The sequence below is a fragment of the Gracilinanus agilis genome, chromosome 3 (genome assembly GCF_016433145.1).
Source record: "Gracilinanus agilis isolate LMUSP501 chromosome 3, AgileGrace, whole genome shotgun sequence".
Lineage (NCBI taxonomy): Eukaryota > Metazoa > Chordata > Mammalia > Didelphimorphia > Didelphidae > Gracilinanus > Gracilinanus agilis.
Window position 1 is genome coordinate 64902106 of NC_058132.1, and position 15296 is coordinate 64917401.

Sequence of the window (15296 nt, forward strand, 5' to 3'; positions counted from 1 at the left end):
CCGCCGCTGCCGCCGCAGCTGGTCCCGGCCAGGCCATCTGTCCGTCCGCTCGTCCACCCGGCTCGGCCCGCAGGGCGTCGGGGGGCGGAGGCGAAGCCCAGGCCGCGGCCGCATGAAGGAGTGCGAGTACCAGCAGATCCGCCCCGGGGCCGCCCCGCCGCCGCCGCCCAGTACCCCACGCTCCGGCTCCGGTTCTGGGCCGCCCCCTACGCCCCTCAGGCGGAGCTCGGTCCCGGGCCCCACCGCAGCTGCCCCTCTTCCTGCTACCTCCACCCGACCCTGCCGCAAATGGGAGGTATTCCCGGGCCGCAACCGCTTCTACTGCGGCGGCCGCCTTATGCTGGCCGGGCACGGCAGCGTCTTCGCGCTCACCGTCCTGCTCATCGTCACCACTACGACGCTCTTCTTCATCTTCGAGTGAGTGAGTAGGGGGCGCCGGCAGCAGCCCAGCCCCCGCGCGGTCCGCCACCTCCACCCCTTGTCTCCAGCGGCCAATGCCGTCATCTCCATCCCTCCTCCTTAGGCCACTCGGTCACCGTCATCCCGCTTGTCCTCTGTTCCCTTTGCTCAGCTCCACCCAACCTTGCTCCCTCTGTCTTCTTGGGGCATCTCTACTCATTCCTGTGTCTCTGGCTCCCTTTGGTCATCTCCTTACATCCCTACTCCATCTGCACCCCACCGCCATCATCTCTAGCCATCCCTATTCTCATTGTTTCCCTTGGGTTATCTCTTTCCTTCCTATTTCCCTGACCATGACCCTTTGGATCATCTTCTTCCATCCCTTCCCCATTTGCACCTCCTTCCATCATCTCTACCCATACGTGTGCACACTTGTCTCCTTTGAGTCATTTCCTTCCATCCCTAACCCCTGACCCCCTTTGGGTTATCAACCCTATCTGCACCCCACTTTCATCTCTACCCATTCCTACCCCCCTCCTTAGATCATTGTCTCCCATTCCTATTCCCTAGGACTCTCTCCAATCATCTCCTTTTATCTATATTCTCTGGCTCCCTCGGGTCATCCTTTCTTATCTCTACATCATCCTCTGGTCCCCTTGGGTCATTTCCTCCCACCCTTCTGTCCTCTGCCCATCCCGAGTCTTTTTCTCCTATCTCTTCTTCTTCTGACCCTCCTTGCCCCAATCTCCTTTATACTCTTTTGGGTCATTTCTGCCCAGCCATGTCCCAACAGGCCCCCTTTCCTTCCCCACAGTCTCCTCTGATTCTTTTGGTTATCTCATTTCCCATTCTCTTCTAGGTAATCTCCCTTTCAGCCATCTTCTAATAATTAATGCTCTGTAGTAAGGCAGTGAGCCACTTTAGGAGAGAGTAGATTCTGGCCTCTCATTGGAGGTCTCAGGAAAAGTCCCAATGAGCACTTCTTGGGGAGACTGTAGGTGGCATTTGATATAGGTCCAAATTGTGTTTAGATGCTCTCTAAAATGACATCCAAGTCTCAGTTTCTTTGGTTTTTAATCTCCAACTCTCTTGGTCATTTCCAGCCCATGCTCCATGGCCCGTTCAGTCATCTCTATCCATCTTATTATTTCCCTTTCCTACTTTAGTCATGCCCTTTCTAATCTCTCTGGCCTCTTCTGATTAAACTTTCACCTTTAGTCATTTCTATCTCAGTCATCCTCCATCCTTCTCTTAGGATTCATCTTTCTTTTCCTCACTCCCCAACATTCCTTTGTTATCTCTGTCTCTCCCATGATCTCTCGAAGACTTCCCATATTCTTCCTGCTCTTACTTCAGGCCCCTTGGTCTCTCTTGGTCTTCTCTTCACTTTTCTTCTGGGATCCACTAAACCACTATCATCCTTTTCCCTAGTCCCCAGTCTTCCTCAGTCTCCCTACTCAGTGTTCTTTCACCTTCTTTCTGATTTCTCCAGCCCTAATTCTCTTGTCTCATGTAATTATCTCTTTAGATCATCCTGATATATGAATAACAACAAGTTCTTGATATCCTTTTGGGGTAGAACTTGAAGTACCCTCATGTGGCTGTTCTTGTTGATCCTTAGAGGATTTTTTTTAACTTCCCCACATCCTTATGAGGATGGGTCTGACATAGGTATTAATCTAGTTTTTCCATTTTGCAGGTAGAGAAACTAGGACTAAAATCATTCAAAAGTGTCAGGGAATATTTTTCTATATAGCCTTCTACCTGGATCAGCCCTGCCTTTTCCTGCCCTATTGTGCCTTCTCCCTTCTTCCTCCCCTCCCTTTGTATCTTTTCCTAGACCTAGAAAGACTTCATTACTCCATCATGGTATGACAGCCCACATTTTAGTGGCCTCCAGCATCACTTATTAGTCTCCCCTGCCAAATATTATTTGAGACAAAGGTGAGAGAGAAGTCACCTTCTTTCCTACCCCCTTACATGACCTAGTTTCCTTTCCCTGTTTACCTAATTTCCTTTCCCTGCTAGGACAGGGCAAGGTGAAGGGTTCAGGGGTTGGTGTTGTGAGAAGAGAACATGCCAGGAGCCCTGTTTGCTTTAAGTGGGATCCTTAGATCTGTTTCATAACCGTTTCGTTTTTTTCCCCCAGCTTGCCCACTTCAGTGCCTGCAGAGTGGGAGGGGAAACTTTTTCAGCTCCCTTTGAAGCAAGTTGGGAATGTAGTTTAAAAATGCCTTTAAGTAGGACTACCTACCCCATTTGTGCCCTGGTGAAGGGGAGGGAAGAGACCAAGCACTCTCTCAGATCTCTTTAAGCTAGCTCTGGAGCCTAGGCTGTAGGCAGTGGTCCTTGGGATGGCAGAGCCCCATGGCTCTGGAATATGGAATTTAGGTCAGGCAATTTAGTCAGGGTATTCCCTTGGGCTGGTGAACATCATTATTTGGTGCTCACTTTGCCTGAGACAAGAGTGAGACCAAGAACTTTGGGTATGAAAAGCTTATGGTAAAACTGTTGGGTTTTTGTTTTCTTTGTTTCCTGAGTGAGATAAAAGTTTGGTTTGAGAGTTTGAAGGTTGAGGAAACTGCTTACCTAGGCCAAGACTTAGTGGGGTAGCAGTGGGAGTTGCTATCACAAAAAAATGTTGGTAATTAGTACCAATTGTGAGAACTAGAGTGCACTCAAAGAATCATATCTGATCATTGAAAGTAGTTGTGAGCATAGAGTCAGTATCGACAGCATATGGCACCCCATTACTGGATGATTTCACAGTGATAATGGCGTCCCAGGGAAAGAGAATATGACTCAGAGTTGGGGACCCAGGTTTCAGTCTTGCCTGTGCCACCAACAAACTGTGTGGCCTTAGGCAAAATATTTTTCCTCTCAGCCTATTTCCTCTGTAAAATGAGATGGAGGGCTACAAAGTTGTTTCCACTTTCTGTGCCTCTGTTTCCTCATTTCTAAAAATGAATTGTTTGGAACTGATGACCTCTAAGGTCCCTTCTAGTTCTAATGACTACCTCAAACCCCCAAGATGTACCTATTGTTGTTCAGTCATTACAGACTCTTTGTGATCCCATTTGGGGTTTTCTTGGCAAAGATACTGCAGTGTTTTGCCATTTCCTTTTCCAGCTCATTTTCCAGATGAAGAAACTGAGGCAAATGGAGTTAAGTGACTTGCCTAGAGTCATTCAGCTAAGAAGTTTCTGAGGCTGAATTTGAACTCATGAAGATAGATGAGTCTTCCCGATTCCAAGTCCAGTGCTCTATCCACTGTTCTGTCTAGCTGTGCTCTAAGATAAGGTTGTATGTAAATTAGCTTCCTGGGGAAGGAAAAGGTCAGGGCAGAGGCTTACTGGGTTAGATTTCTTGCATTGAAAATGGGTCCCAAGTGAGGTTCATAGAGCAGAATCTGACAGGCTTGGGTGACTTGTCCCTGGAAACCCAGCCCTCAGGGCAAGCAATTGCCATTCATGATTGTAGGCACCGCCAGAGAGATGCCCAGAGAGTGAACTGTCTGCTTCCTGCCACTGTGCTGATACATACATATATATATATATTTTTTAATCTGTCACACCCTTTGGGACATGTTTGTTTATTTTTATTCTCAGTTCCAAATTCTCTCCCTCTCTTTACCTTCTTCTCCACCCTTTGAGAAGGCAAGAAATAGGGTCCCTGTATACATATGAAGTTTGGCAAGACATATTTCCATAGTAGCCACATTGCAAACAAGCAAAAAAAAGACAAGAAAAAGAAAGAAAGAGGAAAACAATGTATTTCACACTGTACTCAGAGTTTCTCAGTTCCCTCTCAAGTCAGATAGCATTTTACATTAGTAGGAGTCCTTTGGAATGGTAGTGGATCATTGTATTGATCAGATACAGTGTAACTAAGTCTTGCTACAATATTGCTGATACTGTGTACAATGTTCTACTCACTTCACTTTGCTTAGTTCACATAAGTCTTCCCAGGTTTTTCTGAAACCATCTTTGTCATTTTTGAAAATCCCAATAGTATTCTATCACCGTCATATGCACACTTGTTCAGCCATGCCCCGGGTGATGGACATTCCCTCAATTTCTAATTCTTGTTTGTACGTGTGGATCCTTTTCCTTTGATCTGCTTGGGGTCTAGACATAGTAGAGTTATTGCTGGGTCGGAGGGTATGCATGGTTTAATCATTTTGAAGTCTAGTTCAAAACTCCTCTCCAGAAGGCTGAACAGGTTTAGTAGAGCTCCCCCAAGAAAGGAATTTACGTTCTCCTGAGGGACACCACATGGCCTCATTTCCTTCTGTGTTCTCAGCAGTGCAAGAAATGCAGAGTTTAGCTTTAATGAAGTCCCTGGGCTCATGTAACTAAACGTCACTCTTGTATAGGACCCCAATAAAGAATACTTTGCACAGTACTTCTTATCGGCAGTACACTAGAAAATTATAAAAGCCAGTGCAGAGTGAAGCCCAAGGAGAAAAGCCAGCACTGACTTGGAGATCTGGGAAAGGTTCATGGAGGATGCAGCCTTCGAATTGGAAGTAAGAAGTCTTCAGCTAAAGAGAAGAGAAAAGGGTTAGGCAGAGGGACTAGGGTGAGCCAAGCCATAAAGGCAGGGGAGTGATGGACAGTCGGAAGAAGGGCAGAGGCTTGTCCAGTTTGGCTGGAGGGTAGGAATCCATGGAAGGAAGTGATGGGAGGAGACTAGGTCAGAAAGGTAGGGAGTCACGCAGAGCCTTAAGTGCCAGACCTGGTGGTTTGAACTGTATTCATGACTCAGATTTTGATAGTGCTTTATGGTTTACAAAGTGCTTTACATGTTACCTTCTTTGAGCCTCACAGCTCCCCCGGGAGGGAGAGGTTATTACTATCCCCATTTTACAGAAGAAGAAGAAATTGAGCTTCAGAGCAGTGAAGTGATTTGTCCAGGGTCGTACAGCTAAGTAGGTGTTGGAGGCAGGATTTGAACTCAGATCTTCTAGAGCCTAGGCCTGGCAATCTATCCAGCATAGGCAATTCTATAGACCATAGGGGCCTCAGAAGAATGTGTAGCCCCAGCGTCATGTGTCCAGATCTAGATGAAAGATATTCTAGCAGCAGGTTGAAGGATAGTTGGAGGAGGGAGAACTCGGAGGTCAGAAGTAGTTCTGACAGTCCAAGCTCTCCATGCTGGTTATTGCCATTGAATCCCGTTCTTCTGGGATACTCTTTGGCGGGAGGACAGACCCTGGACCCATCTAGAGTGGCAGTAACTGGGCTTCTTTGGAAACGAGTACCAAAGCCCCAAAACCCGCAGGGTTCTGGGCCTCTTCCATTGAGAAGTTCTAAGATGGAGATTTGATGGCCTCCGAGAGCCCTGCAGCTCCAAGGCCGCCCGTGCCTGACCGGCTGCAGAGGGCCAGGATCCTTTGAGGTCAAGGCGGGGGGTGTGGTGTGGCCTGACCCAGTCTCTCTCTTTGTTGTAGCTGCCCTTTCCTGGCCCATCATCTGACCCTGGCCATCCCCATCATCGCGGGCATCCTCTTCTTCTTCGTCATGAGCTGCCTGCTTCAGACAAGCTTCACTGATCCTGGGATCCTGCCCCGAGCTACGCCCAGTGAGGCGGCCGCCCTGGAGAAACAGATTGGTGAGGCTGCCTTCCTTCGAGCCCCAGCCTGAGGTGCCCCCTCCTGAGCCACATGTCTGAGGCCACATGGCAGGGGGATGGGGTGGGCCTGCAGGGCATCATTCTAGAGGAGGGAGTGGAAGATCCCCCTCCCCGAGCTTAAAGCATTCTCCGTGTGCCAGCGACTACCGCTACAATGACCATTCATGATATTAATGGGGAAATGGGAAACTCCGAGGGCCAGGCCCACACTCTGTGTTTGGGCTGTGCCCTTTCCGCCTAAGCCACCGAGCAGATTCCTGGGCTATCAGAAGGCATTGCTGGCGTCTTAGACTCCCCCATCTCCGGCTCCTTCCTGTGAGGAGCTGCTGCTTGACTCTGTCACCTCTGGGCTTCCGGGGGGGGGGGGGGGCTGGCTCCTTTCTCCATCCCAGGGCCTTTGAAGTGGACTTATAAGCTCCCAGCTGACTCTAGGGTGCCCCGGTGGCCTTTGAATGTCAGAGCACCATGGCTTCTTGGCACAGGAAGTCATTTGGCTCCTCAGTGATAACTGCAGAGTGAGGTGGAGGGAGGGGGAAAACTAATGTAACAGCTCTTCCTTCCTCCCTGCTCACCTTCCTCATCTCCTAGCTCTGGCTGCCCAGGCCCATCCCAGACACTCCCCTCTGTTGTCATCGCCTTCTCTCCTGCCCTCAGCTTCCTTCCTCCCCTTACCAGGGCACATCACCCAGACCTGTGCTGGGCTTTGTTTATTATTAGCTCCAAGATCCTTCCTTTCTGGGCCTGCTGAGTAAATGGAGTCTGTGCAGCTTGCCCCGGCCTCTATAGGGATAATCACCAAAAGGATTGTCCATGATCTGTCCGAGGGGGAGCCTGAGCGCCAGTGGCTCCCACCCTATAGCCTTCTGTGAGCTCAGAGATAAGCCCCAGGTTGTCTGAGCCCTTGTGGGGGAGGGCTCCGCTCTCTTTTGAATTGCCTTTTGGGTTGCCCTAGCTGGAGAGGTCATTCCTTTTGAAGGTGGAGACTTGAAATGTTTCATAGCCTCTGGGTCTTCGGGAACTTCTAGGCCATTCAAACTAGAGAGCTGGGAGAAGTGTAGGATGTGGCTACTAGGTTCCACCCTGCCTTTAAGAGGGTCCAAAACTTTGGAGAGGCTGGGGAAGTATTCCCTGTGGGTGGTGGAAAAAGGAGGATTTGGGGCTCTTGGGGCCCAGAAGAGAAAGATGTGAGCCAGGAGCCCAGCTTCCTTGGACAGCCTCGAGGTTGATAGGCACCACTGCCTGAGCCCCACTGGGAGAAAGGCTGCGACAGAAAGGGCTAGAAGAGGCAGAATCCTTGCCCAAAAGGAACTTGGATGTGTTGTGACAGCCTAAAAAAATGAATGTGACCATAGAACAGTCAATCAGCAGCAGTCCTTCCAGGGAACGTGCATTCTGCAGGGAAGAAGCCAGGTACATGTCAGCACAGGTATATACAAGAGAGATACAAGGTGATGTTTGGAAAGAGGATACCAGATGGAGGGATCAGAAGAGGCCTTACCTTCAGATGTCAGTGTGTGGCAAGATGCATGAGGCCATGCTTTGCCCCGTGGTAGATCTGGTCATCTTGGCTGTCACATTCTATCTGGAGACTAAACTGAGGCACACCCACCCCGTCTGATACCACTAGGAGCAAGACCCGGCATCACAGCCGCCTAAGGGGTAGCAGCCTGACACCCAGATCCTCTTGCTCTTGCTGGAAGGAATAGAAGCCCAATATCTAGATTGAGGGAGACCATAGGTCTGCCATCTTCTACATAGATGGATGCCTTCCAGATTTCAGATATCCAGTTCTGGGCACTGCATTCTAGAAGGGACTCTGACAATCTAGAGCATCTGTAGGGTGGGGGACCAAGATAGTAAGGAGCTGTGGCCTATGTCTCTGACTTTCTTTTTTTCTTTTCTTTTCTTTTTTTTTTTTTAAAGTCCTTACCTTAAAGGCTTAAAATCCATACTAAGTAAAGTAGTAAGAGCTAGGCATTACGGGTTAAGTGACTTGACCAGGATCACACAGCTAGGAAGTGTCTGAGGCCAGATTTGAGCCCAGATCTTCCCAACTCTAGGTCTGGCTCTCTAGCCACCAAGTCACCTAGCTGCCCCTGCCATTGACTTAAAGTTGAAGGAACTTGGAACATTTAACATCTAGAAGGAAAGACTCAGGGGAAAAAGGTCCTGGTAGCTGTCTCCAGATATCTGAAGATTTGTCGTGGGGCAGAGGGCAGCAGTGAACAGAATTTACTAAGGGGCACATTTGGGCTCACTATGAGAATAAAACAGCCTTCTAGTGAGAACTGTTCAGAAGTGGAATGGGCTGGGTCTAAGGCTCTGAGTGCCCCATTCCCAGGGCTCCAAAAGCAGAGGCTGCCTACCACCTGGGCCTTATGGGGTTGCTGCCTCAGGTAAGGGCTGGACAGGGTGGTCTAAGGTTCCTTCCCATACTGAGATGCTATGATTCCAGTGTGATGAAGGGCAAGATAACTTGTATAATGATAAACATAGGAACTTCGACCTGGCTAATTTGATTTTGTAGAATTGGCTATGATTTCCCAAGAACCTGGGACGAAGGGAGGAGGGAAAGCTGAAAGCCAGAGTCTTGGGATGGGAAAGTTGTTGAAATAATTGAGCCCTGAGTCTGGGATCAACTGAGTCAATCCCAAAATGTTTATTGAATGTTTACTGTCTGCCAGTCACCATGCCAGGCTCTGTAGATATAAAGAAAGGCACCAGTAGTTCTTGCCCTCAATGCTACATTCTCTAATGGGGAAGACAACATGTTTACAGAGTTTTGGGTGGTTAGAGAGGAAAACATTGGTGGGCCTTAGAGAGGAGAGAGCAGGCCCAGGGCCTGGTTATGCTAGTAATCTCCTGGATGCTGGGTTGTCAGCCTTAGTTTCTCCATAATAAGAGCTGCCCTTTATAGAGCCATTCTGAGGTTGGTAACATGCTTCCCTCACAACAGCTTGGGGAAGTAAGTGCTTCCAATATTCTTATTTGATTGATGAGGCAAACAAGTCAGAGAAATGTAAATGACTTGTCATAGAACATATAGCTAGTCAGTGTCTGAGGTGGATTTTGAACTCAGCTCTCCTGACTCCAAGTTAGGCATGTTAACATCTGTCATACCAGATTTCAGCTTCCTCCATTCTGAAGTGAAGGGGTTCAGCAAGCTCTTTGTTGCTCAGTTGTTCGATCTTGTTTGACTCTTCATGATCCCATGGACCTATATAGCACTCTAATACTGTCCATGGGGTTTTCTTGGTGAAGATACTATACTGGTTTGTCATTTCCTTCTCCAGTGGATTCAGGTTAAGTGATTTGCTCAGAGTCACACAGCTAATAAACATCTGGGGCCAGATTTGGACTCAGGCCTTCCCGACTCCGGGCCCAGCTCTCTATCCACTGAGCTGCCTCTTGGACTAGCTCACTTATTCGCTATTACCTGTACACCCCTTATTTCTCTGCCCTCCTTCTTGCCTGGTGTGCTCTCCCTCTTCATGCATTCCCCTAGCTTCCTTCAGCACTCCAGAGCTCAGGAAACCCAGGAAGTCTAACCTAAGGACCCCCAAGTCACTGAGGACAAGGACTCTCCTCTTTTCTTTGGATCCATAGCATGTTCCACAGTGTCTGTAGTCTTGTGGTAGGCGAGTAATCCATTCCTGCTGAAGGAATGCTTTCTATGGTCCCTTCCCACTTGGATGCCTGTGTTCTGCAGTCTCTTCCCTCTGTGCTATTGTGCCCTAAACTCCTCCCCACTCTGATGTTCTATGTTCTGAGGTCCCTTCTCCCTGCCATGTTCTGTGTTCCATGCTCCCTCCCCACTCTTAGAATGATGTGAGTTTCTGTTTCTATGATTGGATCCAAGTGTGGCCCCAGGAATAACTTCCAGATTCTGGCTTCCCGTTTGGTGATATTTAAGCCACTGAACGTGTCTGAAGATCATTAGGAGGGTAGAGAAGGGGCAGGGGCAGTAGTCCTTCAGGGCCTGAATGACTTGGTACCAGGTTGCCCATCCTTGAGTTCATTCAGTTCCATCTCTGGGGCTCAACATTGAGCTTTCAGCTATTGATGAAAGTATTCCCATCAGGGTTCCCTGAGGCAGCCGCCCCCACCCCCAGCTCCCCGTGGAGCTCTTCTTCACAAGAAAGGTTATTGAAGCTCCAAGTCCTGGCAACAGTGAGCCAAGTGAAATGATTTTCAGAATAAAGATGGTGGAGTTTGTTCCCTTCAGCCATTCGTAATGGGAAATGTTTTCCTTTACCCTTAGAATTCCTACACTACAGGGTTGGAATCCTAATCAGAAGTTGGGAAACTCAGTGTAGCAGCGGGATTCTAGGGAAGAGCCCTCAGGGAGGGCTCTGCTCTCTCACTTCTCAGGGGTATCTTCACAGAGAGATAGCCCCTACAGCATTTTCTTCCCAGCACCCCATTTTATAGAGGAAACTGAGGCTCTAAGGGAAGCGGAGATATATACATACTAGCAGTCTGTAGCAGGATCAGCCTTGCTCTGCTGGGCCCTAGAGGACAGAAGTACGAAGAGTGAGTAGAAAGGCAGGTTTGGGGCTCAATTAAAGGAACAGCCTTCCCAACAATCAGAGATGTACAGAAGTAGAAAGGCATTGCGGTATATAGTGCACAGAACAGTGGCCTGGGACTCAGCAAGAATAGGGCTCAGATACTATCTCAGGTATTTATTTTAATTTTTTTAAATCCTTACTTTCTCTCCTAGTAACATGTCTAATATAGAAGAGCAGCAAGGGTTAGGCATTGGAGGTTAAGTGACTTACCGAGGGCCATACAAGTAGGACGTGTCTGAAGCTAGATTTGAACCCATGTCTTCCTGCCTCCAGGCCTGGCACTCTATCCACTGCCTCCAACTGCCCCTCTATCTCAGATACCTATTAGCTGTTTGATCTTGGGCAGGTCCCCCAACCTTCCTGTGCTTTGGTTTCCTCTTTGTAAAATGATTTGATGGCCTCTAACGCTGTGATCCTAAGCGGAATGGAGTTCATTAGGAGGTCTTTAGGTTGGGCCCAAGAGCCCTGCAGGGTGGGACTGAGAAAGGGATTTCCGTTTATACACAAGTTGAACTAAATCACTTCAGCAGTCCCGTCTAATTCTGCGATTCTCTGAGTTAGCCCAGCTCACATGGGCAGCAAACGGCGCTTTCCAGCCATGGGGCAAGTCTCCCTTTGGAGGCTGCTGGGCTTTCTCTTCTACCTCGCTGCCCAGAATGAGCCCAGAACGCCGGCGCCTCCATTCCTCTCTCCACCGTGACATTTCTCACTCTGACCTCAGCAACACCCACACTTCTGGCTCGATAGCTCCTCTTTCATCCTCCCCCATCCTTCGGAGCCTGGGGAAGTTGGGTGTGAAAAGATTCACTTCCTTTTATAGGGGGTAGGTTTGATGAAGTAGGAAATCTGAACGTCCGAAAGTTCTGTTCTTGGGTTTCGCTTGGATTAGGGCACGCTGAGTCTCTTCCTCTTTCTCTCTCCTTCCACCTACCTGCCCAGCCCCAGGCTGGCTCCTCTCTGCCTGGGGAAGACCCGTGGGAAGGCCAGTGCACGTTCTTTCATTCCACAGCTATTCTGTGCCCACTCTTGTTCAGAGCACTGTGCTAGGCACTGCAAGAGACACAAAGAACAATGGCACTTCCCAGCCTGCATATGGGTGTTTGGAACATGGAAGGATTTCTCTTAGAAGTACTGTTCTCAGAGGAGGTTAATGCCTAGGGCCAGCCCACAGAAGCCCATTTAACCTATCCTAGAGGCAACCTCTAGATCAGCAGATCTGACCATCCTTTAGAATGAAGTTCTGTAGGAATGCATGAAGTATCCTGGGCAGGTGGGGGGAGAACGCCCCTTCCACTCCTAGTGTCCCTCCCTCCAGTGCTGATCCCGTCAGTGAAACTGGGGCTCCCAGGGCGGCACAAACAAGGCACTAACAAGATTATTCCTTTGGGTATTTTAGAGGGACCCAGACAAATGGTGACCTGCTCAGGGTGGGATTTGAACCTAGGACCTCTGACTCCAAAGCCAGAGAGCTTTTCACTTGATCACTGTACAGTGTAAATGGAGGCCAGCCCTGCAGAAACAGGGTCAAATATAAGTCAGGGATTCTTCTTTTTTTTTTTTCCCCTTCCCTATCCAGGCTATCATTTCATTGATAAAAGGAGCTCCCAGAAAAGCATTTCCTTTGTCATTGTTCTTGGAACCTTTCCTTAAATGGCTTGCCCAGGGTCGTAGAGCCAGGATGTGCCAGAAGCCATACTTGAACCTAGGTCTAGCTTCCTGAGAGGTGGAAGGGACTGTATGGAGTTTACAGAGTTAGATGGATAGAGCCACTGGAACTGATACTAAGACAGAGAGAAGGTAAAGGTTTAAAAAAATAAAGACTATCAAGTCCTACTTCCTCATTTTACTGATGAAGACGTTGAGACGGTCACACAGCTAGAAAAGTGGCTGGGGCCGGTTTTGATCTCAGTTCTTCCTGACTCCAAGGCATTTTGCTACTAGCCCTTTTTCATCCACCAGGTAGCCCTGTCACCTGATAAAACTGCCCCATGGCATGGACCCTTCACTGAGTCTTCATTACCTGTTATTAACGCACTTATTAAACAAGCACTTACTGTGTACCAGCCCTGCCTTCAAGGACCTCCCAGGCTACCAGGGGAGACAGCACACAGATAACTATGTATAGACAAGCTATAGACTGGAAAAGCTGGAAATAACGAAAAGAAGGAAGGCACTAGAATTATGAGGGGTTGGGGAAGGCTTCCTTTATCACTATTTTTAATTAACTAACGTGTTTGTTACCTTAAAGTTTCCAGCTCTCTTCCTTCCTCCCTCGGCTCCCTGCCCTGGAGAAAGTATCATTTAACAAAAAGATATATGAGTGGGGGCAGCTGGGTAGCTCAGTGGATTGAGAGCCAGGCCTAGAGATGAGAGGTCCTAGGTTCAAATCCGGCCTCAGACACTTCCCAGCTGTGTGACTCTGGGCAAGTCACTTGACCCCCATTGCCTACCCTTACCACTCTTCCACCTATAAGTCAATACACAGAAGTTAAGGGTTTAAAATTTAAAAAAAAAAAAAAAAAAAAAGATATATGAGGGGTAGCTAGGTAGCTCAGTGGATAGAGCACCAGAACTGTAGATGGGAGGTCCTGGGTTCAAATGTGGCACTGGAAACTTCCTGACTATACAACTCTGGGCACTGTCCAGCCCTAACTTCTGCCATGGAACCAATACTTAATAACAATTTTAAGACAGAAGCTAAAGGTTTAAAAACAAAAAACCCCAACTATTATCATGCTTGTTTCTATTTAACAGCACTTTTTTCCGGATGTGGACACACGTCATTCTTCAAACAATATTTCTGTTGTTGTGTATAATCTTCTCTTGGTTCTACTTGCTTCCCTCTCCATAATTTCATGCAGCTCTTTCCATGTGTGTGGTTTTTAAAAAATTTTTTCCATGTGTGTTTTTTTTTTATTAACTTGCTCATCATTTCTTACCTCACAGTAGTATCCCATCACAATCACACGCTACAACTTGTTCAGCCATTCCTCAATTGTTGGGCATCCCCTCAGTTTCCAGTTTTTTGCCCCCACAAAGAAAAAAAGCTGCTATGATATTTGAGAACATATACGTTCATTTCCCTTCTCCCTGGTCCACCTTAGGAAACAGACCTAATAGTGGTATTGCTGGGTCAAAGGGCATGCACGGTTTTATAACTCTTTGGGCAGAATTCCAGAGTGAGTTCCAAAATGGTTGGATTGGTTCATGCTTTTGGGATGAGAAGGCTTCCTTTAGAAGTTGAGATTTTGGTTAGGACTTAAGGGAAGCCAGGGAGGTCAGTAGACGGAGTATCCTGTGGGAGGAAGAGCCACGAGGCTGGTTTCCTCTGGTCCAGTTTGGCTGGATAGGTTTGTGGAGGGAAGGCTGATGGGACAAGGCTAGAAAGCCCCGATGACCCCAGGCTGAAGGGGATCAGAGGCTCCCGCATTTGAACCAGATTCAGTAGGCAACAGGGGTGAAAGGTTTTGAATAGAGGAGGAACATGACCAGATCTCTGCGTAAGGGAGATTAGTTTAGAGCTGTAATAGCCCAGGCTGGTGACTATAAAGAGGATCTGGAGCAAGGGGGAAAGGGGTGAGGAAGAAACATTTATAGAGCAACTACTATGAGCCAGGCACTGTGATAAGTACTTTTTTTTTTTTTTAAACCCTCACCTTCCACCTTGGAGTCAATACTCTGTATTGGTTCCAAGGCAGAAGAGTGCTTAGGGCTAGGTAATGGGGGGGTAAGTGACTTACCCAGGGTCACATGGCTAGGAAAGATCTGAGGCCAGATTTGAACCTAGGACCTCCTGTCTCTAGGTCTGGCTTTCAATCCACTGAGCTACCCAGCTGCCCCCCTCCCACCCACCTTTTTTTTTTTTTTTAAAGAAATATTATCTCATTTGCATCTCACAACAAGCATTATTCCCCCTTTACTATTAAGGAAACCAAAGTGATAAAGCTTACATGGCTTGCCCAGGTTCACATGCTGGTAAGTGTTTGAGGCTGGATTTGAACTCGGGTCTTCCTGACTTCTGACCCAGTGCTCTATCCAGCATGGATTTGAGGAATCAATAAAATTTTTTACCTGCTTCTATTATGGGCCAGGCCTGGTGTTAGGCACTGGAGATACAAGACAAAAATAATAATCTCTGCTCTCCTGAAGCTTACACAACCAATCAGTGGAGATGATACATATATTGTTGTTCAGTTATGTCCAACTCTTCGTGCTTCCTTTTGGCTTTCTTTTCTTTAAAAAAAAATTTTTTTTAAACCCTTACTTCCGTCTTAGAATCAATACTTGGATATTGGTTCCAAGGCAGAAGAGTGGTAAGGGCTAGGCAATGGGGTTAAGTGACTTGCCCAGGGTCACACAGCTGGGAAGTGTCTGAGGCCAGATTTGAACCTAGAACTTCCAGTCTCTAAGACTGGCTCTCAATCCACTGAGCTACCCAGCTGCCCCCTTCTTTTGGTTTTCTTGGCAGAGATCCTGCAGTGGTTTACCATTTCTTTCTCAGATTCTCATTTTACAGTTAAGGAAACTGAGACAAATAGGGTGAAGTGACTCGTCCAGTCACCCAAGCTAGTAAGTATCTGAGGCTGGTTTTGAACTCATGAAGAGGAGTCTTCCCTACTTCAGGCCTGGTGCTCTCTCCACTGCGCCATCTAGCTGCCCACATATGTATTAGCACATACCCAATAAATACAA

The 15296-nt window shown here is 47.9% G+C and overlaps 1 protein-coding gene across 4 annotated transcripts in view; it reads left to right on the top strand.

The window, feature by feature from the left end:
- The first annotated feature begins 14 nt into the window (after positions 1 to 14).
- Positions 15 to 15296, top strand: part of ZDHHC18 (zinc finger DHHC-type palmitoyltransferase 18) — a 40251-nt gene continuing 24969 nt past the window's right edge. For 3 of the 4 annotated variants that reach the window (XM_044667921.1, XM_044667922.1, XM_044667924.1), the window contains exons 1-2: positions 15 to 417; positions 5852 to 6012. In XM_044667921.1, coding sequence (XP_044523856.1) covers positions 113 to 417; positions 5852 to 6012 — 466 coding nt within the window. In that variant the 5' untranslated portion in view covers positions 15 to 112. The remainder of the gene's footprint in view (positions 418 to 5851; positions 6013 to 15296) is intronic. The other variant, XM_044667923.1, reaches the window with a different exon arrangement.